This window comes from Apiospora kogelbergensis (assembly GCF_038363985.1).
Source record: "Apiospora kogelbergensis strain CBS 113332 chromosome Unknown utg000009l_segment0_segment0, whole genome shotgun sequence".
Classification (NCBI taxonomy): Eukaryota; Fungi; Ascomycota; class Sordariomycetes; order Amphisphaeriales; family Apiosporaceae; genus Apiospora; species Apiospora kogelbergensis.
The window spans coordinates 3,258,480-3,283,665 of record NW_027117426.1 but is presented as its reverse complement, the minus strand read 5'-3'; the positions used below and the strand labels follow the sequence as shown (position 1 = coordinate 3,283,665).

Sequence of the window (25,186 nt, the reverse complement as noted above, 5' to 3'; positions counted from 1 at the left end):
CCCAGGATGGTATCGTTGGCGTGTCGTCGCTATGAACAGGAACATATCAGTAGACAGACAAGCCAGGATTCTTGGGTGCCAGCCCCACAATGCCGCAATCGACGGGCGGACTTGGCTGGATGGAGAACCGGTGAAGGAATCTCGAATCCACCTGAGGCAGCCATCATGCACTCGGTACCGCTTACGATGGGTAGTTAAACCCCAAACTCTCGACTGCAGTGCCCGCTCCCACACTAGCCCTGCTCCACCCGCGGACGGCAACGCCAACGCGAGGTGATATGATGCCAGCGGCTGCCCTCTTGGACGTTGCCATCACGATGAGCGACGTTATATCCAGGTGCTCCATCACCTGATGAACATCTGGGCGTGGCATGGAAAACCTCGGCTCCCAACGGTAGCAGGTAGGTAGTATTGCTTTTGCATATATCTGAATCTTTGCTTCGCCGGACATAGTCTGATCACGATTTAGAAATTCGGGGTTGGACATGCCTGTTGACAGTGGCGGGGGCCGAGAGAACAGGAGAGCTGAGAGCAGCCTTTCCCCCCTCACGCTCGACCATCGATGCATACATACATACATACATGATCTACAGGACCCTGGTTTTTCGTCCCGGCGCTGAACCTCGAGCAGGGGCTGATTCTGGCCGAGGGGCAGCCGCTTTGCTTGCGTGCACGCGCCAACCTAGACATTGCACAACTATACATGCAGGACGGCAGCGGGACATAATACATAGATGCCCTGAGAACCAACTCCTCGTCCAGAACTCGTCTCCCCTCGCGGGAACTACCTGCAACAGGGTTACTGGGGGCTAATTGGGAAAAGAGGAGGGTTCGACCCAGAAAAATGAAGCATCATGAAAAGCATTCACATCTAGACATCCACGCATGAGTAATCCCACATATGGCAGGGGGTGGGGGCCTGGGCCTGGGCCTGCAACTCGCCGGCCGGGACTAAGCAATAATTTCTCCCGATGAGGTCCACGGCTTTGGGTTGCACCATCCGCCGATCAACCACTGCATTCATTACATATAGATTGGGGTTCCAAAGGCCAAGGCCAAGCAAAGGAAAGAGGTCTGATCGACTGCTGGAAGGGACATCTAGCAAATCGGATATACAACCACAACACGAGCTATGGCCCCCACCACCAGAGCTTTCGCCACCAGGTTGGCGTCGGCAGCTGCGGCGACGACGACGAAATCCACAACGAGATCAACGGCCGCCTGCCTTCGTAGCCGGAGCAATCGTCGCAGCTACCACTCCCACGACCACCCGCCCCCGCCGGGCGCCTTCAATACCGCCGAACGTCAGATCCTGTCGGCCGCCTACCGCCATGTGCCCGACCACGGCTTCACCCACAAGACGCTCTCCCTCGGCGCCCGCGACGCCGGCTACCTCGACATCAGCACCAATGTCGTGCCCGAAGGCCCCTTCAGCCTGATCAAGTACCACCTTGTCTCCAAGCGCGAGGCCCTCGCCCCGCGGAGCGCCGAGATCTTCAATGCGCCCGTGGGTGGCGCCGATGGAGCCACCCCCGACGCCGCGGCCGGCACACGGGGTCAGTTGTTGACCGTGCCCGAGAGAGTCGAGCGCTTGACCTGGGAGCGCTTGCTGGCGAACCGGGATATTATACACAGATGGCAGGAGGTATGTGCTGACCGAGGATCGATTCCATTCCGGTGTTCGATGTTACTCCAACCCGGCATATTGATGCGCACAATGTTGGAACCGAATTGTTTCTCTGACTAGCCTTTTTCTGTCTAGGCCCTTGCCGTCATGGCGCAACCAAGTCGCGTCCCTGCCTCCCTGCACGAGCTCGCCCTCCTCTCTGACGAGATCTACCATCTCGCGGGGGGATCTCGCCGTTGACCCATCCTGGTACACGAAGCGCGCCTCGCTTTCCACTATATATGCCTCTTCCGAGCTCTTTATGACCAACGACTGCTCGGCCGGCTTTGGAGACACCCGCGCGTTCCTACGCCGCCGCCTCGACGAGACGAGTTCCCTCGCTGGCGTGGTGGGAAGCATCGGCCAGTGGGTCGGTTTCACGGCCTCGGCTGGCCTCAACGTGTTGAGGAGCAAGGGCGCCAGAATCTGAATTGATCGGGTTTGTTTATGCATGTGCGAAAATACATAAAGAGACGGACAACGACGGCGATCTCGTACAGTCTCAGGAAGTGTAACATTAGGTGTTCAAGCAAGCATCATGTGGAAGGACTGAGAGGAAGCGAGCATTCTTGGGCGTTTCGTTCCAGGCATGCAATCGTAATTATACTGGTAACCGGCATACCACGTCACAAGATCAAGTCATCGGATGGGAACGGAGAGTATAGTAGAAAATGTAATATCACATTCCTATCTAAGCCGTTGGCGCGTAACAGTGAGGGCGTGCAGTCTTTCATTCACCTCGGTCCTATAACGCAAGCCGAGACAGAGACCAGAGCCATGGAGACCGACATGCCACCCGTGAACAGCCTATGAACCAAATGCTAGCTATCATGCCCTACTGCCGAAAACCCTTTGCTGTGAAACGCCACAACTCCGCATGCCTCATCTCATGGTGGTATCACACGCCAAATCTAGCATGGCCACATATCGTAGCTGGCTTCATTACAACGGAAAACAAATGTATCGAACAACCAAGGTTTTGGTTAGTGGTCGACCAAGGTTCTCTGGCGTGGGTCCGAGAGCCTATCATGGACATCAGTAAACCAAAGAATTTCTTGACCGAGGGTGTAGGGATGGGCACTTACCTGATAATCTTCACGTCCTTGTCGACCTTGGCACGCCCTTCAATGGCGTTAGGCGTGATTAAGATGAACTGTTTGCCGACTGAACGTCTGGCCGCTTCCACTAGCATATTGGTCGAGATGGCACGGTTGACATTGTCCATGAATACATCAAATTCATCCAAACAACGCAGTGGCGAACCCATGGCATCCCATATGGCGAGCAACAGGCAGATCGACGAGAACGACTTTTCTCCACCAGAGAGGGTTTTGGTGTTACGGCCTGACACGTTCTTCCTGGTCTCGTCCGGCTCGACCCTGATCTCGAGCTTCTTGTTGGCGTGGTCGAGAAGTAACTTGCCGCGGAAGCCTCGCTCGCTCAGCAGATATTGGAAGTTGGCGCGGGATTGGGCCGAGATAAGGCGTTGGAAGGCTCGCCATTTGTCCAGGCGTTTGCCCAACGCTTTCTTCAGCTCGACCATGAGTGATGCTAGATTCTCCTGGTTGCGTGATGCAGCGTGATACTCCTCACCTGCCTGGACTAATCTATTGTTGATTTCTTCGGTCGTACCACCGAGACTGTCGTTCAACCTCTTCAACTGTAATTTGACGGCAGTGAATTTCTTCTCAAGTGAGTCGTACGTCTCACCTTCGGGAACGATGACGCGGCTTGGAGTCAACTCGTAAGCTTCTTTGATGAAATCTTCAACAGTCTCCTTCTGCGCATCTCGTTGTCGCTCTGCGTCTTGTTTCTCGTATTTGGCCATGTCGATACCTTCAATGGCGTTATTTTTCTCGGTGAGCACTATATGCCGCGAGTCTTTATAACGTTGGAGTTTATCGGCCGCCTTGGCTTTGCGGTTGGTGTAGTCCGACAGTTCCTCTTTCGCGATTCTGAGTTCTCCCCTTAGTGTACTGACGATTTTGTTCTTTTCTTCTTTAAGAACAGTAATCTCGGCATACTGCCGTTCGTAAAAGTGGTGGCTTCTCTTTGCCTCTTCAAGGTGTTCACGGAGGGCTTGTAGCCTCGTGTCGACACCGTCGAAAGCATCGAGCGCGCTTTGAGCGTCTGTCAGGGCAACACCGGCCTGCCGCAACTGCCTATCCAGTTCTGTTTCTCGCCTTCTATGTGCTGTCATTGCCAAGGCGCACTTCTGGGCTTGCTGTTGCGAGAGTCGCTTGGACTGTTCGAGCTCTCCCAAATCCATTTGCAACTGCTCGAGCTGTCGTCTCTGCACGTTGATCTGAGTTTCGGAGTCTGATTTCATACGGGAATTGCCATCGTGCACTCCTTCTGCCGTGGACTGAAGGTTGTTGTTCCCCTTAGGTTGAAACCGCATGAACGCATTCCTGTCCGTGTCATGGAGTGCTAAGATACTTGTGACACTTGGCGGTGCGCCTTTGTCTCCCAATGTGGCCCAGACATCGGCGGCACGAGGCATCAAGACGATCTGTTCGATTCGTGCCACCAGTACTAGTTGATCGCGCACCCGGGGTTCGTCAATGTCCACGACACGCAAGATGGTCTCAAATCCGGCATCGGGCTCTCTCAGTGCATTCAAAGAAAAGCCCGGTTTGCTGATATAAATGGGAGTTCTGTCCATCCGGAAGCGTTTCAAATGACTGGTTAGACGTTTTTGGTCTTGTGGATTCGTCACAATGAAGCCATTCAGCGGGTCGTTCAAAACCTTCTCCAAAATCAGTGTCCAGTCTGGCTTCTTCAACTTGATGTGTAAGCCAATAGGTCCAATAGGTTGGTCCTGGAACCCGCCATCGTTATTGATGCTCCTTAGAAGCTGTGCCATTTGTGGTTCGTAGCCGGCCAGCGGATCAATCCGACTCTGGGATAGATGGCGTAATCGCCCTTCGGCGGCATTGACTTCTTTCCGCTTCTGGTCAACAAGCTTCGATGCCTGTTCCACTTGGTGTTCGGCTTCCACCATGTCGTCCCGCAGTTTGGACTCTGCCTCTTTGTGGGTCTTGAGCTCATCATCGGCATTCCTTTGCGCTTTGTTTGCCTCATCTACTGCCCTTTCCGCCTCGGCAGCAGCACCGCCGTTGACCTCTTCCAGTTGGCGTTCTTCTTCCTGGATCTTTGCCTTCATATTGTCAACCGCCTGCGTAGCTTGCTTCCGCTGCTCTTGGACCGCTCTCTCCTGGGCATGTAGCGTCTCTACCTCGTCCTTGGCCGTCCGGTATTTAGCCTGGGCCTCTGTACGCTTCTCGTCGAACGATCCCTCCTCTTGAGTTACGTCCTCGAGTGCCTGCTCAGCTTGTTGTATCTTCGCATCGTGCCTAGTGAGCGCCTCAGCCTTCTCGTCCGCTTCTTGTTGCAGGCGCACGATTTCCTGATCGGCAGCTGTGATTGCGATATCCTTTTCTTTTAAGATCACCTCCTGCTCCGCAACTTGGGCCCATGTCAACTGCTGGACATAAAGTCTGGACTTGCGATTTAACTCTTCGTTCTGATCGCACACCTCTTTCACGGCACGCGCTTTCTCAAACTTGTCCTTAAGGTACGCCACGGTCTCTTCATATTCAACAAGTTTGTTTTCGTTCGCTTCCATCAGCTCGGCGAAAAGTTGGAGGTCGTTGTCAAGTTGCTCCAGCTGTGTGCCCTGGAGAAAGTACTTGTATTTGGTCGAGGGGCTGGCCGAGTTGAGGAATTGTCGTGCGTTATCTTGGGAAAGGACATTTAGAGGGTTGTCTACCTGAAGACAATAGTACTCGACCACATCGTCGACGTCAGCCTTTTTCGTGGTGATTACACGGCCAGTTGCCGATTTGAGCTTGAAACCACTCGACCCGGCCCTGTTGAAATTGCGCTCGACGACGATAGACTCCCCAAACAGGTCGGGCTTGTAAGCATCAGTGCCCTGGTTCTTGATCTTAACGACAAGACTCGCGTGGTCTTGCCCCTCCTTGATGAAGCTACGGAGACTGGCGCCGCGATTTGTCGAACTAGCCTTCCCGCCCAAACAGAGTGTGATTGCCGTGAGGATGGCGCTTTTCCCGCTCCCATTCTCGCCAACGATAAAGTTGAGGAGAGGGCCAAGATCGCAATGTAGGCGTGTATGGCACATGAAGTTGAAGCAAGTAATACTCTCGATGACGGCATTCAAGGCAGCCACATTGTTGCCCATCTGTTCAGGCTGATTACGATTCTTGAGACGTTGTGTGGCTCTCATATCATCTTCATCTAGGTGCCGCAGATGTTCAAAGCCGGCATCACGCATGGTTTCGTACTGCGTGGCTGGCGGGGGCGTGGGAGGTGCCTCCGTATCTCGCATGGCTCCATCGTCGTCGTTCTCGATATCTTCCTCCACGTCTTCGACCTCGCCATCATCGTCAGAGGCAGACTGCGATCTGCCATGATGCGGCTGCCTCGAGGATCTGCTTGTTCCCGCATCGGAAACGCGGGCTTTCTTTCTCTGTAGAGCATGTTCAAGTCAGCTAAAGTCTTCGCTGTAGCCCGAACGCAAATGACTGACAGATGCGCTCGCTCTACTGGAGCTGGCGTGGGCAGCATCATCATCTACGTCTTCGCCGTCGTAGGTGGAGCGCGAGCGCTTGACACGGGTGGCCGACGGCATCTTGCTGCTGTAGTGTATTGCGTGCAGGCCAAGCGCGCTGCTGTTGCTGGAGGGATGTGGCTTCGGCTGCCGGAAGACGTAGGAACTGTAGTGCTTCGCCTTTGGGAGAAAGTGTGTTGCACGAAGAAGTCAATTGGCCTTCGATGCGTGCCTCAATGGGCAACATGCATTCTGGGTGCGTTGTGATTGCTTTGTCCAAGTCCAAGTCCAATTGGGATTAATGATGGGATGGAGATGGAGTTGATGCAACACCAGACGCGCTTTGGCACACTTTACGCGCTGGAGCAGAGCAGAGTGGAGTAGGAGTAGGCCTGGCTGGCTGCCTGGGCCCCCAGACGACCCCTAACAACTTTGGACACCCCGCCACACGATCAACCCCCCACTAGCCTAGACTACATATCCCATGTCTTAGCAATATATCTCTGCTCCTGTAGTATGTTTCACATTCCACCGACGGCATGGAGCAAACCACAGACACAGACGGCTTTCCTCAGGATGGCTTTCCGCGGCAACTCCCGGACAACTGTGTCGAGTACATCCTCTTCATCATCGACGACCAGCTCGAAGCGCGCAGAAGATTGCCCGCTTTGGAGCATGTTCGCAAAAAGGCTTTGCAGCTAGCGGGTACACTTACGAAAGATTATATCTGGCAACGAGACTCCCTCAGTTTGGAAGTCAAGAACGACGGTGGACTTCTCTATCTGCATGGTGCCTCGTACTACGGTGATTCGATAGAGGATGAGTGGCTCATCGTATATCTCCTTCGCGAGCTCAGCAAAACTTCCAGCAATCTCTGGGTCCGGGTCTCCGATAGCGATGGCGAGTTTCTCCTAGTGGAAGCTGCCAACGTCTTGCCAACCTGGTTGAGCCCAGAGATCGATACCAATCGCGTATGGATAAACCAGGGGAGACTCCATCTCATCCCATTACATGACAAGACCGGAAAGGGGCCTCTGACATTGGATCAAGCAATTGACCACATTAGAGGGGACACCAGCTCTCTGGTACAGTCATCTCTCGTGGAAACCGAGGCTTTCTACAGACTAGAGAAGTACCCTGGCCAGATACAAGCTGCTATGCACCATTCTTTGACGACTCTTCCGAGGAAACTCGCCTACATCCTTCATGAGAAACCGGCGGCAATTGCGCCCGCCGTTGAAGCATTTTACCTCCGAGACCCCATCTCCATGAAATCACTCCTATCTATATCTGGAAAAACCAGCTTCCGTCCACAGGACCTTGTGACTGTAAGCGTCAAGTACACCAAGGTGCTGTTTGCACAGTTGAAGTCACAGAAGTTCACATCGCCTCCAGCGTGGAGTGGCATTCTGGAAAGGGCCGAGAGTGAAACAGGATCAGCCGGAGTCAGCCACGATGACCTTGCCAGACTGGAAGTAGGCATGAAATTGACCTGTGGTTTCGAGATGCTCGCCTCTAATGCCGCGACTAAGAATAACCGGATTGCTCGAGAGGTGGCGATCCTTTTAGAAGACCTGGAAGAGGATGGTGACCAGGCACTCCCAAGCGATAGCGCCATTGAGTCTTGGTCCGGAGTGAAGCGGAATGATGACGAGTCCTGGATGGATATCAACTATGAAGAGTTCGAGAAAGCACTTGACGGGAAGGGTGGCGATCAAAAGGGGGAGAAGGCAGGCGGCTTTGGAGATGCCTCGGCACAGGCAGATCTGCAAAAAATGGTAAAGCGTTTTGAGTCCTTCCTCAACGACGAGACTGCTGGGCTTGAAGGGGCGGAGTTGGACGACATGGACGAAGATGATGATCTATCGGATTACGAGGACGACAGTGAGGACGAAGACAAGGATGTGAGCTTTGATGAAGAGCAATTCGCCAAGATGATGCGGGAAATGATGGGCATGCCTGCTGAAGTGCCAACACAATCAAAGAAACCCCCACGGGATGTGGAAAGGACGGGCCAGATTGAGGGAATAGACGAACAAGAAGACGAGGACATCAGACGACTAGCGACACAGATGGAAGCTGAGTTGAACTCTCACGGGGCTTTGCAGCTAGATCCGACGCCAAGGAAGCTGAAGGCGCTGAAGCAAAAGAGCGCGGCCGGCGACAAAGGCAAGGAGGTACCACACGACGGTGACATGGAGGAAAGCAGCGAGGAAAACGGCGAGGAAAGCGGTTCTGAGGAGGAAGTCGATATAGATTACAACCTCGCCAAGAATCTGCTCGAGAGCTTCAAGAGTCAGGGAGGCGCGGCAGGCCCGGTTGGCAACATGATGGGAATGTTCGGCATGCAGCTGCCGAGAGACGAGGATGATGCAGAATGAAACACGGCTGTGGTTCAGTTAGAGAGGCAGATGTATAAATCCCATGATGGGTATTGTGCCATCTAGGACTAGGATATATATATAGATGAGCAGCCCGGACGTGTCTGTCACCTGTGGCGTTGGAATGGCCACCAACCCGACAAATTGCCAGCCCCCCGCCAGCCACTAAAACGCGTTGTTACAATGTTACAATGGCTTGGATAACCCCACCGCCCACCAAGCCAAGCACCAAGCTACTTTGTAACGACGTCACAAGCAGCTGGAAGCATGCTAAGCATTACTGCTAATGACCTCTTGCAAGACCGCACTCACTCACTCTGGCCGCATGTACGCCCATGTGTACTCGACCCATAGTTCATGCTTTCCGGACCATCCCCAGCTCTCCCTCGGAACCGTATACCGAGCCACCAAACCCAAAGACGCCCACGCCCACGTCCCCCTCCGATCGCACGATCCGTTATTGGGCATCACCACTTCCACACACACACACACACGCGCGCACACAACCTGAATGAACGAAGAAGCTGCGAAGACGGCGACCACACCACCACCACCACCCGCGGGCTGCTACAAACCGACGCAGATGCAAGCATGTGGGCTAACAAGGCCGTTTCCAACCTCCAGAAAACATACGATGAGAGTTACCTGACATGCTCGACCGCCGTCTACTACGAGAGCCAAGGGAACGAGAAGGAGGCTATGCAATACTGGAAAACGGCTCTCAACCAGATCACCCACAACTCCCCCAGCAAGCCAAGCTACACACCCAGATCCGAGACCGAACGGGCCCTGCTCGACAGCCTCAAGACCCTCGAGACGCAGTGCAAAGAACGCGTTGATCTGCTGGAGGCATTGCGCATTTCCCGCGAGGAAGACGGCGGCGCGGCCCATCAGCGCAATAAATCCTCCTCGAGCGGCACCAATGGTGCTGCTTCTTCCAGTGGCGCAGACCCCAGCGAGAGGGGGTGGATAGGAGGCGGGACTATACCGGCCATATCCTACACCGAGCTATCGAGGCCATCACTCCCTCCTAGGCCCTCCCTTGGTATGGCGAGAAACTCGTCGGAGCGAGCTGTGGTGGGCCGGAAAGATGGCTGTGGTGTGGAACAGGGCGCGCCGTCGTCATCGTCAACGCCAGCGAAACAGCGGCCTGCATTACCTCCATATGCGTCTTCGACGACGCCCAAGAATAAGAGTTCAAGATCTCCAAGCCCGGATAAGCGGACTATGCGGACGACGTTACGGTCGGGGAGATCTTCGGAGAAGGCAACAAAGCCGTCACCTCGCACGACGCCTAAGACCGCCGAACGCCCTGGGGCGAGTAAAGCAGCTACGTTGGCATGGTCAAGCGTCTCTTCGCGAGAGAAACTGGGGAAAACAAGCTCTTCGGATCTACATTCGCCTGTTCTCTCCTTTAGCGAGCCAAGGCGCTCTAGTGAGCAAATACGAAAGGCGTCGGGTTCTGCATGGGACAGCCACACGAGAAGACTTGTGCCAACTCCTGATGATGGGGCACTGGACCCATTAAGTCCCGGACCGCCTCTGACGAGATACCCAGAAGACTATACTTTCCCGGGCCCATCCTCGCTGGCTTTGGGTGCTGCCTCGAGTGCCTTAAGCAACTTGGCGATTGGCGAGAGGTCCGAGTCGGCATTTTCACGTTCGTCACGCGCACCCAAGCCGCATAACGGCTCTGTGGCAGCACAAGATGCCGCTCGTGCGTCCACCAGTACCGGGGCTGATGCTGCCTCAGCTTCAGAGAGAAGCTCGACCGAGCCACCTGTTAGGAGGAAGCCTGTAGGCCACAAGCATTCCCCCTCGGAGCCCAACAGCACCAAAAAGCGGACGACGCCGCGCCCGCGGCGTGACAAGAGACCTGAGCACGCTTCCACATCCGAAGACGACGAAGAAGGGGATGCCGACGGTGCTAACCGTAGAGAGCGTGTGTCGCCTGTGCCGGCTGATCTTACTGCCAACTCCCAGGAGGATGGGTCAGCAGAAGAAAAAGACGATAAAGCGAAATCGGAATGGGAGAGGAAGAAGAAATCAACACTCAAAAGGCTTCCGCCGGGTGTAGATAGCGCCGCTGCGAAAGCCATCTTCAACGAGATCGTCGTGGAAGGTGACGAAGTCCACTGGAGCGACGTGGCCGGCTTGGAGGTTGCCAAGAGCGCATTACGGGAAGCCGTCGTCTACCCCTTTTTGCGTCCGGACCTGTTCATGGGGCTCCGCGAGCCAGCCCGGGGTATGCTGCTGTTTGGCCCACCGGGTACTGGCAAAACCATGTTGGCCCGCGCCGTGGCGACTGAATCCAAGTCTACCTTCTTCTCCATCTCGGCCAGCAGCTTGACCAGTAAGTATCTCGGCGAATCCGAGAAGCTCGTGCGCGCCTTGTTTGCTCTCGCCAAAGCCATGGCACCCAGCATCATCTTCGTCGACGAGATCGACTCGCTTCTCTCGCAAAGGTCTGGGTCGGGAGAGCATGAAGCCACCCAGAGAATCAAGACCGAGTTCTTGATACAGTGGAGTGATCTGCAGCGGGCAGCCGCGGGGCGCGAAAGTAGCCCGGGGGGCAAGGGAGAGAGCCGTGGGGACGCGAACCGGGTGCTCGTGCTTGCGGCCACCAACCTGCCTTGGGCCATTGATGACGCCGCACGACGTCGGTTCGTGAGGCGGCAGTATATCCCCTTGCCGGAACCAGAGACAAGAGCCACTCAGCTGCGTACTCTTTTGGGGCAGCAGAAGCACAGTCTCACAGAAGCCGACATATTGGAACTAGTGGAATTAACTGACGGTTAGTACATTGATTCTGATCATTCATTTCTTGTGCTTGTTCGCACGGTACTAATTAGAATGCTGGTACGCAGGCTTCTCCGGTTCCGACATCACAGCTCTCGCCAAGGATGCGGCTATGGGACCCCTTCGTTCCCTTGGAGAAGCTCTGCTTCACATGACAATGGACCAGATCAGACCGATAGAGTTGGGCGACTTCAAGGCCAGCTTGCGCATGATTCGGCCCAGCGTCAGCAGAGAGGGCTTGAAAGAGTACGAAGATTGGGCCAGACAGTTCGGAGAACGTGGCGGCTAGCACTATTGGCTGCTACTATGAGTTTGGAAACCAAGGCATCGACGCGGTTATTCATTGCACTTGACCAATGCGTACATATTTCTGGTACGAGTCTCAAGTAAGAGACTACATTAAAAAAATGGGTGGTTTCCGAATGGGGGCGTATTTAGGTATTCTTCAGGGAGGGACGAGATAGGGGCATAGATATGATACCTGGGACAAGGGAACACAGCCTTGGGGGAAAGAAGCATGTAGCGTGTAATACCATTCCAGGGGGGGTTGGTATACTCACTTTGGGGTTTGGTCTTGACTACACACACGCTGCACATTATGATACATGTTGTATATATACACTAGACCCTCGCCGGGGCCAGTATCCAGCGATTGTTTAACACAGATTCATGGCCTTTTCCATGCCCGGCTTTTAGTGAATCCGATATTGGGCCAGGGCCATCTTTGATCCCTACAGGTGCTTTTCCAAGCCAAGCCGTGGTGATACCGAGTCAGACCGGAGTAATGTATGCTCCCCCAAATGAGTGATTGGGTATTCTCTCTCTTTTTCCTCGTCGGATTTAATCAACATCCGCGATGTTTGTCTTTGTCCCCTCTTGCTGGCGCTGGCGGGCCTTGGCCAGCTTGGCCGCCCTCCGCTCCTCGGCCTCGGCCATCTCGCGCTGCTTGGCCTCGCGGCGCTCGGCAGCGGCGGCCTCGCGACGCTCGATCTTAGCAACGCGCTCGGCGATGTAGTCGGCCTTGAGCTCCTCCTCGGTGGGTACGGGAGGGCGCGCATCAATGGGGGTGCCGTGGGGCGCGATGATGTGCTTGACGACGTGCTTCTTCCGCGACGAGGCGCGCCAGCCGGCGGCGATGCTGATGACGTCGCCCTGGCGCACGCTGTTGGAGGGGTCGTGGACGAGGTGGAAGTGCGGGTATTTGAAGGACTGCGGTTTGAGAGGAGTGCGGGTTAGCAATTGTCCGTCTGTCTGTTGCAGCATCGAATGATGACATACCTTAGCAACGTGATTCTCCCAGCGTTGGCCCCAGAGTCGCACCTTGACCGTCTTGTCTATAAGCCCGGCGGATACCACAACGCCCGTCTTGCTGCCCAAGTACATACGGCCAGCGCTGCCAATGCCGCTGGCGGCGGCCTCGAGGATTCGTGAGGCTCCTGGTGCACTCATACTGGACGGATGCCTTGTTCTCTTTCGCGGGCTTGAAGTGGTTGTAGGAGGTTGTGCGCCCTCTCCTCTCTTTTCTATCAATTGGGCACTCCTTGATGTCGCAAGTCGTCGTCGTTCGGGTCCAGTAGGCCGCAAGCGTGGGCAAAGGCAAAGTCGAAATCTTCGGTTTGGCGGGCGCCCAGCTGTTTTGGTGGCTTGCAGGGGGGAGGGTGGGTTTAGCAGCCGCCTGCAGCCACTCAAGTCCCGCCCGGATTAAATTCGGCGCTAGTGTCCGGGCCCGGCCTGCCCTCCCCGGAACTCGGAAACTGGACCTCCCCTCTCCACTAAAGCCTCCTGTCGCTTCGGGGGACGGCAGCCGGACCTCACTTCAACCAGGATATCAACCTCGCATTGCGCAGTAGGCCAGATAGTTCATAAAGAGGAAGAAAGAAAAAAAATATGCATTAAAGCAGGGCCAGGCTGGGATTCGAACTTTGGACTGATGTTAGCAGATATTCACAGTCATGTCGCCGGTGGGAAGCTCACTTACCCCAGGACCTCTCCCACCCAAAGGGAGTACGCTATACCACTGCGCCACAAGGCCATTGTGATTGTGCTTGCTGTCGATGGAAGGAGAAGCTGCTATTACCTCTTTTAACCACCCTGTAAAGGGAATGTCAGTCGCCGACACAGCTAGTCACCCGTGTGGGATTTAGGAAAGGAACCTTACAACTCCAGACACCAATGTTGTTCCAAGGAGCAACTCGTGTTAGCCAACACGAACCACATCATCATACCTTGCATTACCCTAACATATGAAACAATCCTACATTGTGTCTAGGCTGACTGCCTGGAGCGACTTGGCAGCTGTCCGTGTTCTCAATGGATCTCTGCTTCCAAGAACATAAACCCGTTATTGTCTTCAGTAATAACCATATTGCATACCATACCACTTTATGTCAATCTAAAGACTGATCTGAATATTAGTCCATACTCTTGGCACTGCTTCGCGATGCCGAGGTAGTGCCTGGGGAGGAGCACATCTAGATCGAGTTATGATAAGCAGGGTGGCTGGGGAACCCGTAGTAGAGCCCCTGTTCCGCATCTGCGAGCTCCAGGGCACATCCGACTGGGCATAAGAGGACACCTTGGGAGCGAGGAGTGAGACATCAACGTCCTGGGCTGTTGAATGGATAGCATCCGGAATTATGCCCATGTACGTGTGGTTATTGGCCTGCGTCTTCTAGCGCCCGCTTCGCAGAGATTAGATCACGAGGACAAACGACTGACGAAAGCCAAAAACAGTCTGGTCGACAAACGTAACATGAAATCGCAATATAGCAAGAGTGCTATTTCATTCGGGATAGCAAGTAAGCCGTGTGTAAACTATACAAAATGTGGAAATCGTTGACCTGTGGAAATCCAACCGAACCCGCCCAAAACCAGCAGTAGAGTAGGAAGTGGTCGAGTATATAGCAAGAACACGCTCCCATAACCCAGCCTATCATGCTAGCCGCTCTAAAGAGAAATATAATACCAACGACAGCGATTGCTCTACCTGTGCTTCTAGGAAAGCAGTCCTTCCCATTTTCGTTTCCAGTGCGTCCTGTGTCACCGGGGGTTCTCCTTCACACTCGAGACTGAGAAGCTCTGAGGTAGAATTCTGTCGTCTTTGTCCGTCCAGACGATTGTCCGGAATGGAGTTACAAGTCATCAAACTCGGTATGTAATTTCATCGCATTGCCGTATTCAAGAATAACGGCCCGTTTATTGCGTCCCCCCCTGTTGCTTCCTTAGCGACGTGATGATCTGCGACTCCTGCCGCCGCCGCCGCCCACACAGCTGATGCTGTCATCAGGAGCGACACTGTCTTTGTCGTCGTCCCAGTCGGCCTGGCTGGCACCCACCTCACTCTCCGGCAGTGGCACCATATTCGCCTTGGCATACATGGTGGCCCGACCACCCGTGGGCATCCGTTTGACGCCGCTGGTGGCACCGAGGCTTTTCCCGAGGTGTCTTGCCATCGCGGCGACTGATTTCCGAGCGGGGACAGGCGGGGGAGGGGGTCTGGATCTGACCGGAATTGGCATGGTCTCGGCCTTGACTAACGTGGGCGGAGCCCGGTGGGCAGCCTCTGATCGATCCGGCCGCTCTGTCCCTCTTGTCCGCGATGTGCGGTGACTTCGGGTTGAAACATATGACTCGGCTTCCGGCTCTCGCTCCCGCTCTCGAGGTCGTACTGATCGCACACTCGCATGCCTTGAAGGTTTCAACGTGGGGGCACGACTCATCACGTCCATCTCCGGCAAGTAGTCGTTCGTGTACCTGGAACCGGCCTGGCTGCGATACTCGGTCTCCATGAGCAGCTTCGGCGCGTCGGCTGTGTGCTTGGACCCAGCGTTGCTCCTGTGCTCCGCCTCGGCGAGCATGAGGGGGGTCTGCGCGAGGAGCCAACCTCGCTGCGTGTCCGATTTCGTCCAGTGGTGCTATGGCGGGTAGAATGGCGACTTGCGCGGTCATCGATCTCCTCAACCTCCCTCGACCGGTCAGGGGCTTGAGAATAGCGAGCTACGTAGCTGGGAGGCGGATAGTGACGGGCGCCTTTGGGAGGGGCAAGATCTTCAGGGTAGCGGATCTTTTCCACGGTCCTTTCCACCTCGACATAGCGTTGGTGCTGGTTGGGATAGGGGTCCGGCATGGTTGATCGCCTCTGCATGGCGGGAGGGTCGAACTCCTGACGAGGAGCGCGCTCACGATCGTTCCTCATGTTCATGTAAGTCAGAGCCCCACCAATCGCGGCGCCAGCTGCGACAGCCCCGAGTACGGTGCTGACAATGGTACCAGCCCCAACGCCGCTGGAAGTCTCGCGAGGAGGCGGGGCTGGGGTGAATGTCGATGTCGTCACACTGCGTCGTAGATAGGTGTACGGCTCGTCTTCGTAAGCCGCGGTGGGAGCAGCGGCGGGTGCAGAAACGGGAGCAGCAACGGGCCGTGCTGACGGTCGCGCAATAGCGTTGTTGGCTGGCCCACCCGGAGATCTGGAGCCGACCACGGATCGAGCAGGTTGCGAGGTGGCCACGTCGAGATTCCAGTCGAGGATGCGGCTTACTTCGTCGTTGGTAGATTGTGTCCGTCTCACCGTCGAACCATTGTGGTGAGAGGGATAATCTTTGGGGGAGGTAGACGACCTCCATTATATTCCCCTCGAGGTCGGTGATCTTGGCTCGACTCTCGCCACCGGAAGATGGGTCGGCGGGACGTGCGTGGCGGAGAAAATGACTGTCTTTGCCGATCTTTGTAAGATCAGGGTGCGCCCGTAGTCCCGCAGCGTGGAAGTCGGTCACAGCCTGAGGCGAAGATGCCGAGAGAACAAAACGAGCGCGCTTCAGCGGCGAGTCGTCGTCACCAGTAGCCCGAACCTCAAACACAGGCTCGCCACCAGCACCGTATACAATACGAGAAGAGTCGGCACTCAGAAAGCGGATCCCAAGGGGGTGGGTGACGGCGGAATAAAACGACGCAGACTCAGGCAACCGAGAGACTTCGGCGTAGGGGCGCATGGAGAAGGCAGGGCAGGCACTTACCAGTGCCTGGGGTGGGATGTTTATGTGTGTGTATGCGTGCGTGAGACGGTCTGTGGTGTGATGAGGGATGTGCACCCACCAAGGCGGCGGCAGGCAATAGATGGCGCGAGTCTCTTGGACGAGAAACACCCAACAGCCAAGAAAGCAGCCAACCAAGACAACGTCAACGTGAGGAATGTGACGAGATATGCAGGCAAGGAGCCTCACAAGGCAGGCACGGCGTAGGCAGAGGCAGAGGCTGAGTGTGTGCGTGTGCGACGGGCGTATTGGGTATGCGGGCGCGGGGTATGGGAAGTATCCGGTCCAATGTACCTACAGGAATGTGCGGCCGGGCGTGTTTCCTGCCAAAGTTCATGCAAGCGAAAAGAAAATATATTTTCCAGTGAGACGAAACGCTATGGGTGAAACCTAGAGTGGGAGAGAAGTAGACGAGAGACAGCCGAGAAGTGTATACGGATGCGCAGGTGCATGTGTATACGCCGGCGGTATACACTTACGGTATGTCTCACAACAGTCGTCTGTTGTGGGAGGTGCAGGTGTTGTGAAGCAGCAGGAGAAGAAGGAGGAGGAGCGTGTGCAGCTGAGATGGAAGGGGACGCAGCATCATCCCATCAAGAACCCGACCGCCCCTATCGTCCTGGTGGCTCCCTCCCCCCATGGTTTACGTGATATCTCCAGACCGCCCATCGCCCATCGCCCATCGAATCGCGACATCAAGCCTCTGCAACTGACGACCGACCGCCTGATGGGTTTAGGTACTAATGCAGGACAAGCACTGCGAGAGGAGACCCGACAAGCCAGGCAAGCCAAACTAGGAAATGGCTCTTTGGCAGTACTGCTCTGGCACTGTACTCCGTCTTCTGCTCCGTCCGCGGGCTGCATCAATGCACACTAACCATGCAGTAACCATGTATGCACTAATAGACACCTAGACACCGGATGCCAACGCCTGCCACGTTGGACGAGAGCCCCGGAAAAAAAATTGAGCACATCCACCGACAACCGTCCAGTACTGGTCCAGGTCGGCTGCAGTCTCATATCCAGACGGGTGATTCGATAGGAGCACGCGAAGAAGTGGTGCTTCTGCAGCTGGCTGCAGGGCCCCGCTGACAGGGTGGGGATGCCACACAGCCAGGCAGGACACAGCTGGCTGGCTTCGAGGGGAGACGGATTGGGCAACAATTCATTTCACCTTTACAAGTAACCTGGAGGTGGTAGATACTACACTGCTACGGTGACCATTCACAATCAAAACGAGACGGCGCACATGACGGCCTCTTGGGTTCGCATCTTTCAATTCATCGTGGCACCCGCCGGGGCCCGACCTTATGCAGCGATACTGTCGTCGCCGTGATCCCGCAGCCCCAGAAACCTCATTGGCTCGCCTGCTCCGTGCGCGAACCAGCAACATCTCGTCCGACTCCGACACTCCCAGGCTTTGCTGAGGGCTTGCCGTCTATCACATCAGCGTCTAACGCATCGGCTGTCATCCGCGCAGCCCACTGGCCATCCCCTTTCCGCCGTCAACAATCGTCAAGCAGATAACGTATCTGTTCGCGACTTGCTAACCTTAGATCATCTTTCAGTGCGTCTATCCCACTGATGAACGGCTTGGTTTAGATTGGATACGTCGCTCGGGCATCACGCAGCCCGTATCATGCGCATAGAACGCCGTTTCCAGGAGAACAGTATGTGCAGCGAGGCTAGCGTGCGCAAAGCCATGCCACCGCGCAGGCCCATACCTGTGGTTAGTATTTTTACAAGTAGACCGATACAGGAAGAAATAGAAACCAGGACACCAAAAGGAAACACGTGGGCCAAGTTGAAGTGGCCCACAAAGACGATGAAACGCCTTGGATCCCATGTTGAACGCCTGATGTTTTTGTTGCGAAAACAGAGACCGAACAAGAATCGAAGACCCAAGCTAAAGGAATCGCTTGCAACAAGGCTGAAATGTTGTATAACGGCTGTTGCAAGTCGACGCCACTCATATCTCATACCTGTCACATTCCTGGTTGCGTCCCGTCCCCGCTTCTTTCAGGTAGGCCCAACCTTCGCAACGTTGGCGCGAGGACAAGCTAGAGGACATCCCATGTGTCCTCGGCAGCGTGGCAAAACTTGCTACAAGCGACGCTGGCCGAAAGACTGAAGTTGCTGATCGATATCTTCTCATCGACAAATTGGTCGGCGAAAGTGTCGGCGCCCTTGGCCATGGCTCCGACGAAGACGCAGATGCTCTGCTTGGAACCTACGCTCTCTACCCAGTCACGAACTCGCACCAGAGGAGCATCGAAACTCAGCGTGACTTTACGGCAGTCTGGGGGCAGATGGTCGGTAATGGGGTTCTGGATGACCCGCAGGAGCTTCTCCTGGGATGTAGTAGATCGGATGGAGAGACGATGGAGAAGCTGGACCATGAGACCAGCGAAGCGCTTGAAGGTACGCGGGATTCGGACGGTGGGCGAAACCTCGATGAGGACGCCCTTGGCGGTGTGGATGTAGATCTGCAACTTGCCAGCCTTGTTGATGGGCGAGTCGAGCAGAGTCAGGAGACACTAGTCAAGTTAGCACAGTCAGCATGTTGAATGCCCGACTAGTCGGAGGACAGTTGGTCCAACCTGGTGTGTAATATCAGGACGAGCGTCACTGATGTCGCGGTTCATCTTGCGCATGACACCAATGTGTTCATCACTGTTGAGCAGCGAGTATTTGTCGTCGCGTTGCATGCCCATACGGCCACCGCTACCACCGTGTGAGGCTTTGTAGGTTTCGAGGCTGGCATTGGAGAGGACGACGATGAGTCTTTGCGAGTTCTTGTCGTTCAGCGGGATGGGCGTGTGCTGCTCGGCAACCAGCTGCGGAAGAGAGGGAGGAGGGAGGGATTGAGTGCCTGTGATTGTTGCCATGTTGTCAGTTGCGGGTTTCTGGTTGGTATGCTCGTGTCCGCTGTGCGTGATGCGCCGACGCAGGGCTCCCTCACGTCAAGATTATCTTGTGGTTTTCCTTGGATGCCTGGATAAATCTTGGGGGGGTTTGAGGTTGAGGGTGGAAGGGAGGGGAATCTTGGCCGCTCAAGTCTGGGAGCGCGGTTTACGTGAAGCCACACAGATAAGAGCAGAATTAGCCCGAGGGAAAACCTAGCAGATCGTGCCCAGGCTTGCTTGCGCCTTGACTCGCGAGCACAAAACGCAGGAAGGCCGGTGAAGAAGCCCAAGGAAAGGACGTTGTCTCCCCAAAAGGCCAAACCAATCAATTAATTGGTTAATGAAACGACTACAGCCAACTTGTTATAATTCTCTACTTACGAGGTCGCTTGCGCTGCTCGGGAGACGACATGATGAATGTTTTGAGCAGTAATATCTCGGCGAAGTGGGAGGGGAGAAAAATAGACAGAAAATGCGGGGCTTGGAGCAATCAATTGATGAATCGGAAAGGCTGGACTGCGCCGAGTCAAATGTGGTGATATGTCCAATGGCAGACAGCGCAATGTATAACGGAGTATATATCAGTATAAAGTATGATTCAATAGATTTGGCGAGGGAGGGGGAGCGGGAGAGGGAGAGAGAGAGAGAGAGAGAGAGAGAGAGAGAGAGAGAGAGAGAGAAAAGTCGGGATTTTATCGTGGGAAAAGAGAAGCCAGCCAGGTAGACTGACCTTACTGATTGCGATTGCAGAAGAAAGTTTGTCACAAGTGGGAGGGGACGGGGGCAGACAGAGACTTTCCCGTCAGCGTCAGCGTCAGCGTCAGAAGCCAGGGCCCATCGGACTACGACTTTTACTAGCCACCATGTCACTCCCGCCGCCACCCAGCAAATACCCAGCAATTTGTCTCCGACCACAGTCCCACCGCTTCGCACCGACCCGGAGTGAATGTCCATTAGATTTACCCCGGTCCTGCTTTGGACTCATGCCGGCTGGCGACCGTCTCACCTCAGCAAGCTGCATGGAATCTTCCTGAAAGCTGCACGCCGTGTCGTGTCACCTAGTCACCTGCCGTCTCCGCCTAGCCGTATTTGCTGTCTTCTGTCTCAAGGGCAGCCCTTGCCTGCTAACCAACGAAAATGCCACGCTATCTACCGAGTACTACCAGACCGGATAAAGCCGCAATAGCACAAACATACATGTCTCGAGTCTCATTTGATACTCACTTGACTGCCTCGCTTGTCAGACCGTGACGACTGGTTGCTTCCCCCTCGAATTATCTGTCAATGGATCAACAAAGGGCCATGGCTCGGCTGCTGGGCCGGTACAGGTCGGCCGTCGAGTGAGAAAGATGACGGTGGGTGGACCTCTCGGTTCGCTCCGTGGTGTCTCGGCCCCAGCGACCCAACAGCCCATCTTTCTACGCTCGCCTTGTGCATCTTTGACTGATCTCCCTTCGATTTTGCTTAGGTATCAGAGCAAACTCGTCCTGATACCAAACAGTGCATAGCCCATAAGCCTCGAATAACGGCCAAACAATGTTTGATATACGCAGGTCCGATATAGCTCTCGTTGGATGAGGCAGAACTTACCCCTTGCCCACATTACCAATGAGCTGGGACCTTGGCTGCGATGTTTGCTCATGGAGCATCTTCCCATTGCAGCTGAGAAGAGGCACGAAACGCTCTCTCTAAAGATAGCGCTGCTCCCACGGTTACTTCGCTGGGTGGCGTTGTCGCCAAGACACTTTAGAACGCCAAGGGGAGCTGGCGAAAGGATCCCTCTCGCGTCACCTGGGTTGATGACGGGTTGGCATCGCTATTTCGATCTTGATGATACTAATGCATTGCATTTTGCCTCCGGCATAGTGCGTATGGTCGCGAGAGTCATCACGTTGCTCGACAAAGTTTGGCGGGTTGGTTCAGGGCAAAGTGTATGAAGGACTAGCATGAACTGCACGCTTGCTAGACGGGAGGAAGCCCAATTCGGCACAAGCGAGATGGCTGGAGAGGGGAACCAGCACCAGCCCTACGAAGCCTGCCACGACTTCGTCATCCAAAGCGTTCATATCCGCCACTTGGGATCCAGAAAACCGCAAGATCGACCAAGCAAACTACATCCTATGAACCAAGATCAATGCGGGTTCCTTCTTATCCGCCGTGATATGCGAAGGGTCGTGTTGCTAATGCTACGTTTGAGGGTCGGAAACTCGCGCGGATCTCAATATGCATCGGCTTCATGGTCAGACTGTGTGACTCGGGGAAGCGAATTGTGCGTTTGGTCCCAAGCCGATCGTGGCCAGTGTGCCTCAGCGCACGAAGACGGGGTTTTGCTTCCCGGACCGTGTGGCGATCCATGGCTTTGCAAGGTATAGCAAGCCCCCTATGAATTTGGAAACGCTAGTTAGCTGATCATTTAAGGTTACTTCGTCTGATGTTTTGGGATTACCTGGGGGAATCGGGGATATCGGTTCTTAATCAGCCACGCGCCCGCACACACATACCTGCCCTGCTCACCCATCAATCACCTCATCAGTCCAACGGCTCTCCCGTTACAAGACTCTTGGTCCCATTGATTAGCAGATTTAAGCTTGTTTCTGACCCCTGTCCCGACGCCGAAGCGATAGATCCGAGTCATTCTTTATCGCAATGATACCGCTAGCATCCGAAGTCCCCTGCCAGAAACCCTGGGCTGGCATGCACTCCGCTAAGATCTCGACCGTATCGAGGAGGCGGATGGCTCCCAGCGTCAGTTAAGATGACACAGGACGGTTTCCCAAGCAAACTATGCCCGGCAAGACTCAGGCGTCTATACCACTTGCCTCCATCTGGCAGGGTCAACGGTATACCCCATCCCGTATGGTTTCGTCAGCACAAAAGTTGATCACTGCTTGTGTAGGCTTGTGTTATAGGGCAAAATACTACACCCCACCAAGACGAACCTACTCTATATAAAGCATATATGGTCCGTGTTAAGAAGAAGGGTTCAATTTGAATTTGTTATCAACCCTGTCTGCAAAGACTCAACTGCCCACGAAGCACGGGATGATCCTCGCTGGCTTAATATGGTTTGGACGTCATTGGCGTCGCGTGATTCCGGCGGTTGTATACTGTCCGTCCTCGATCTGTTCCATCCCAAAGAGTCTCCGACACAGATGGTTTCCACCAAGCTCAGCCCGCACCCGCCCCAGGACCTTGCTACGCGCTACTCCAGACAAGCAACCCCATGTCTCATCCGCATCCGGCACCTAGACATCGGACGACGCGCGCCTGTCAAGGCCCTGGTATTGTTAGAAGTCTAACCTTACCTTTATTCAATGGGTCTCGACTAACAGGCTCTGTCCATCGGGTGTCCCGAGCGTGTGTCCCCAGGGCTTGCACTCCAGGCAGGCCTGTCGCCGGATGAAAGTCTTGATCGCCGCTGCGAGATGGGGAATGGGGTGTATGCAATGGGCGAGATATAGTCTCTGTCCATGGGTACATTGACCCGCACGTCAGCGAATTCACCAACGGCGTTGTGACGACTCGCGTGAGCCTTGATTTGAGATGAGTCTTCGTTTCACTGCTCTGCTGATTTCCACGGCATACCTCCTTCCCATGAACGGGTATGGGATCTCAGACAAGCGACAGGCATGGCAAAGCCTTTTGTTTTGTGGCTCTTGGGCTTGGAAAACAGACCGTATACTCAGCCGAACTCTTGTACAAAATGGGCCAGTCCCCTCCCTCTTTAAGACCACAATACCACTCCTCTCTCAACGCTCTTATGTGCATGGCTGGTTCACTCTTTTAATTATACCCTTTACTCTCCTTTCCTTTCCAACTTGCCAGTCAAGGACATCACGTTGACCGTGTGTTTTATCTCTTACCTTCGTTATTAGCTTTTATCAATCTAATACTGCAAGCTTTTTTGTTGATATCATTCTCGAGGAACACTACCTATCAGAACAGACACCAAAGACAACATGGTTGCCAAGTCTCAGATGCTATGGGCATTCGCCCTCGTAGGCCTTGCTGTAGCCCAGAACAACAACAACGGTCAGAACAACAACAACGGCCAGAACAACAACGGCCAGAACAACAACGGCCAGAACAACAACGGTCAGAACAACAACGGTCAGAACAACAACAATAACAACAACAACAACAACAACAACAATGGTAACAACAACAACAACAATAATGGCGGGGATAACACCGGCGGCGACGACGCAACTCTGACCCTGGACGCAGCTGCTGTTCAGACCGGGTCCCAGCTCGACGGCACTGAGGATGGCAGTGATGGTGCTGCTTCAGCCACCTCAGACAACAACTTCATCAACTTCTGTTCGGGCGAGCAGCTCACCAACGGCCAGCAAGCAGAGGGTGGTTCTTGCAACGGTATCCGTAAGTGCTCTTGACTATAAGCCGACCTGCTCTGGTGTTCCTTAGTCTGATTATCCTCCCCCTAAAACAGCCATGGGAAAGATCCCGTCCAAGGGCCAGATGATTTCAACCCTCGTCAAGAACCCGGCCAATGGGGACACCGTCGAGCCCAACACCACCTTCGACATCCAGGTCCTGGTCAAGAACCTCGTTGCCGGTTCGTTCACCAACGCCCAAACGACCTACTACTCTGCACCTCAGGACTTGGAGGGCGGCTTGGTTGTCGGCCACACTCACGTCACTGTGCAAGATCTCGGTAACTCCCAGAACCCCGACCAGACCCTGGACGCTACCCAGTTCGTCTTCTTCAAGGGCATCAATGACGCCGGTGACGGCAACGGTCTACTCTCGGCCACCGTCGATGGTGGTCTCCCCGAAGGCAACTTTCGCGTCTGCACCATCACTTCTGCCTCCAACCACCAACCTGTCATCATGCCCGTTGCTCAGCGCGGTGCCCAAGACGATTGCATTCGTTTTGCCGTTGCAAACAACGGTAACAACGGCAACAACAACAACGGTAACAATGGCAACAACGGTAACAATGGCAACAACAACAACAACGGCAACAACGGCAACAACGGCAATAACAACAACAACAACGGTAACAACCAGAACAACGGCAACAACCAGAACAACAACAATGGCAACCAGAAGCGAGACGCTAAGTACAGCTCTCGCTTCTCCCGTGGTCTCGTTCAACGAAATGACCAGCAAACCAAGCCAGTTCAGCGCCGAGGACTTCGGTTCAACCGCCGCGATTGGATTGCCTAGAGCTGCTGAACAACTGAGATGTTACGGGAGCGAGCTTGGTTTCACTAGAAGCACAAATGTTTTGAGAAAGCACGAAAAGATAAGGTCCTTGTACTTTGGTCGATCGAAAAGGAGGGGAGAACACAAACGCTGATCACCAGAAGAAGCATCCCCCCCCCTCTCCTTCTTCACGACTACGATAGATTACTCAGCGGGTGGCTCATAATAAGGTGAGACTTTAGGTGGGTGCTGGGGGTTCGAAATCATTGGAAGGAATAGTTAATACACGGCCGATTCGAGTTTCTATACATCACATTTGCCATATTTGTGCCTGATTCGGTGTCTCCCTTTTAGATGAAGCCAAGGGAGGGGCTGAAGTGACCCAGTGTCTCATGATAAGCAAGCCACACAGCCCCTTGACCATTGCGGACGATCAGCATCCGTGGGCGGTTCTGTGACACTACCAACGTCATTCCTTTTGTGCCGTGCGTCGTCGGGCTTGCGTTCCGGCTTCCGCATCGAGCCGTTGAGTTGGGAAACTCTGAAAATCAAATTATGCTTTCTGTCATGCTTCCCTCATCCGGTCTTACGTTTGGTCCCAGGTTCCCTTGATGCTTGGCGAACTAATGAGCTGACATAAAACCGTGGTCTTGCCTTTCAGC

General features: G+C 54.5%; 8 protein-coding genes across 8 annotated transcripts; 4 read left to right on the top strand and 4 right to left on the bottom strand.

Moving 5' to 3' along the window:
* Positions 1–1,132: 1,132 nt before the first annotated feature.
* On the top strand, positions 1,133–2,096 carry PG998_014143 (ubiquinone biosynthesis protein coq9 protein; the record flags this gene model as incomplete). Its single annotated transcript, XM_066880959.1, has 2 exons — positions 1,133–1,677; positions 1,763–2,096. 2 exons carry the CDS (start codon positions 1,133–1,135, stop codon positions 2,094–2,096), a joined length of 879 nt encoding a protein of 292 aa, XP_066725098.1.
* A 651-nt stretch (positions 2,097–2,747) lies between these two features.
* On the bottom strand, positions 2,748–6,320 carry PG998_014142 (uncharacterized protein; the record flags this gene model as incomplete). Its single annotated transcript, XM_066880958.1, has 2 exons — positions 2,748–6,158; positions 6,219–6,320. 2 exons carry the CDS (start codon positions 6,318–6,320, stop codon positions 2,748–2,750), a joined length of 3,513 nt encoding a protein of 1,170 aa, XP_066725097.1.
* A 458-nt stretch (positions 6,321–6,778) lies between these two features.
* Positions 6,779–8,620, top strand: PG998_014141 (uncharacterized protein; the record flags this gene model as incomplete). Its single annotated transcript, XM_066880957.1, has 1 exon — positions 6,779–8,620. One exon carries the CDS (start codon positions 6,779–6,781, stop codon positions 8,618–8,620), a length of 1,842 nt encoding a protein of 613 aa, XP_066725096.1.
* Positions 8,621–9,211: 591 nt separating this feature from the next.
* PG998_014140 (adenosinetriphosphatase) lies at positions 9,212–11,708 on the top strand (the record flags this gene model as incomplete). Its single annotated transcript, XM_066880956.1, has 2 exons — positions 9,212–11,414; positions 11,488–11,708. 2 exons carry the CDS (start codon positions 9,212–9,214, stop codon positions 11,706–11,708), a joined length of 2,424 nt encoding a protein of 807 aa, XP_066725095.1.
* A 551-nt stretch (positions 11,709–12,259) lies between these two features.
* PG998_014139 (uncharacterized protein) lies at positions 12,260–12,868 on the bottom strand (the record flags this gene model as incomplete). The annotated part of the gene is made up of 2 exons (XM_066880955.1): positions 12,260–12,628; positions 12,698–12,868. 2 exons carry the CDS (start codon positions 12,866–12,868, stop codon positions 12,260–12,262), a joined length of 540 nt encoding a protein of 179 aa, XP_066725094.1.
* Positions 12,869–14,640: 1,772 nt separating this feature from the next.
* PG998_014138 (uncharacterized protein) lies at positions 14,641–16,407 on the bottom strand (the record flags this gene model as incomplete). The annotated part of the gene is given in 3 exon segments (XM_066880954.1): positions 14,641–15,285; positions 15,303–15,955; positions 15,987–16,407. 3 exon segments carry the CDS (start codon positions 16,405–16,407, stop codon positions 14,641–14,643), a joined length of 1,719 nt encoding a protein of 572 aa, XP_066725093.1.
* A 2,102-nt stretch (positions 16,408–18,509) lies between these two features.
* On the bottom strand, positions 18,510–19,337 carry PG998_014137 (Ribosomal RNA small subunit methyltransferase NEP1; the record flags this gene model as incomplete). The annotated part of the gene is made up of 2 exons (XM_066880953.1): positions 18,510–18,986; positions 19,050–19,337. 2 exons carry the CDS (start codon positions 19,335–19,337, stop codon positions 18,510–18,512), a joined length of 765 nt encoding a protein of 254 aa, XP_066725092.1.
* A 3,977-nt stretch (positions 19,338–23,314) lies between these two features.
* On the top strand, positions 23,315–24,545 carry PG998_014136 (uncharacterized protein; the record flags this gene model as incomplete). The annotated part of the gene is made up of 2 exons (XM_066880952.1): positions 23,315–23,735; positions 23,806–24,545. 2 exons carry the CDS (start codon positions 23,315–23,317, stop codon positions 24,543–24,545), a joined length of 1,161 nt encoding a protein of 386 aa, XP_066725091.1.
* Positions 24,546–25,186: the final 641 nt, after the last annotated feature.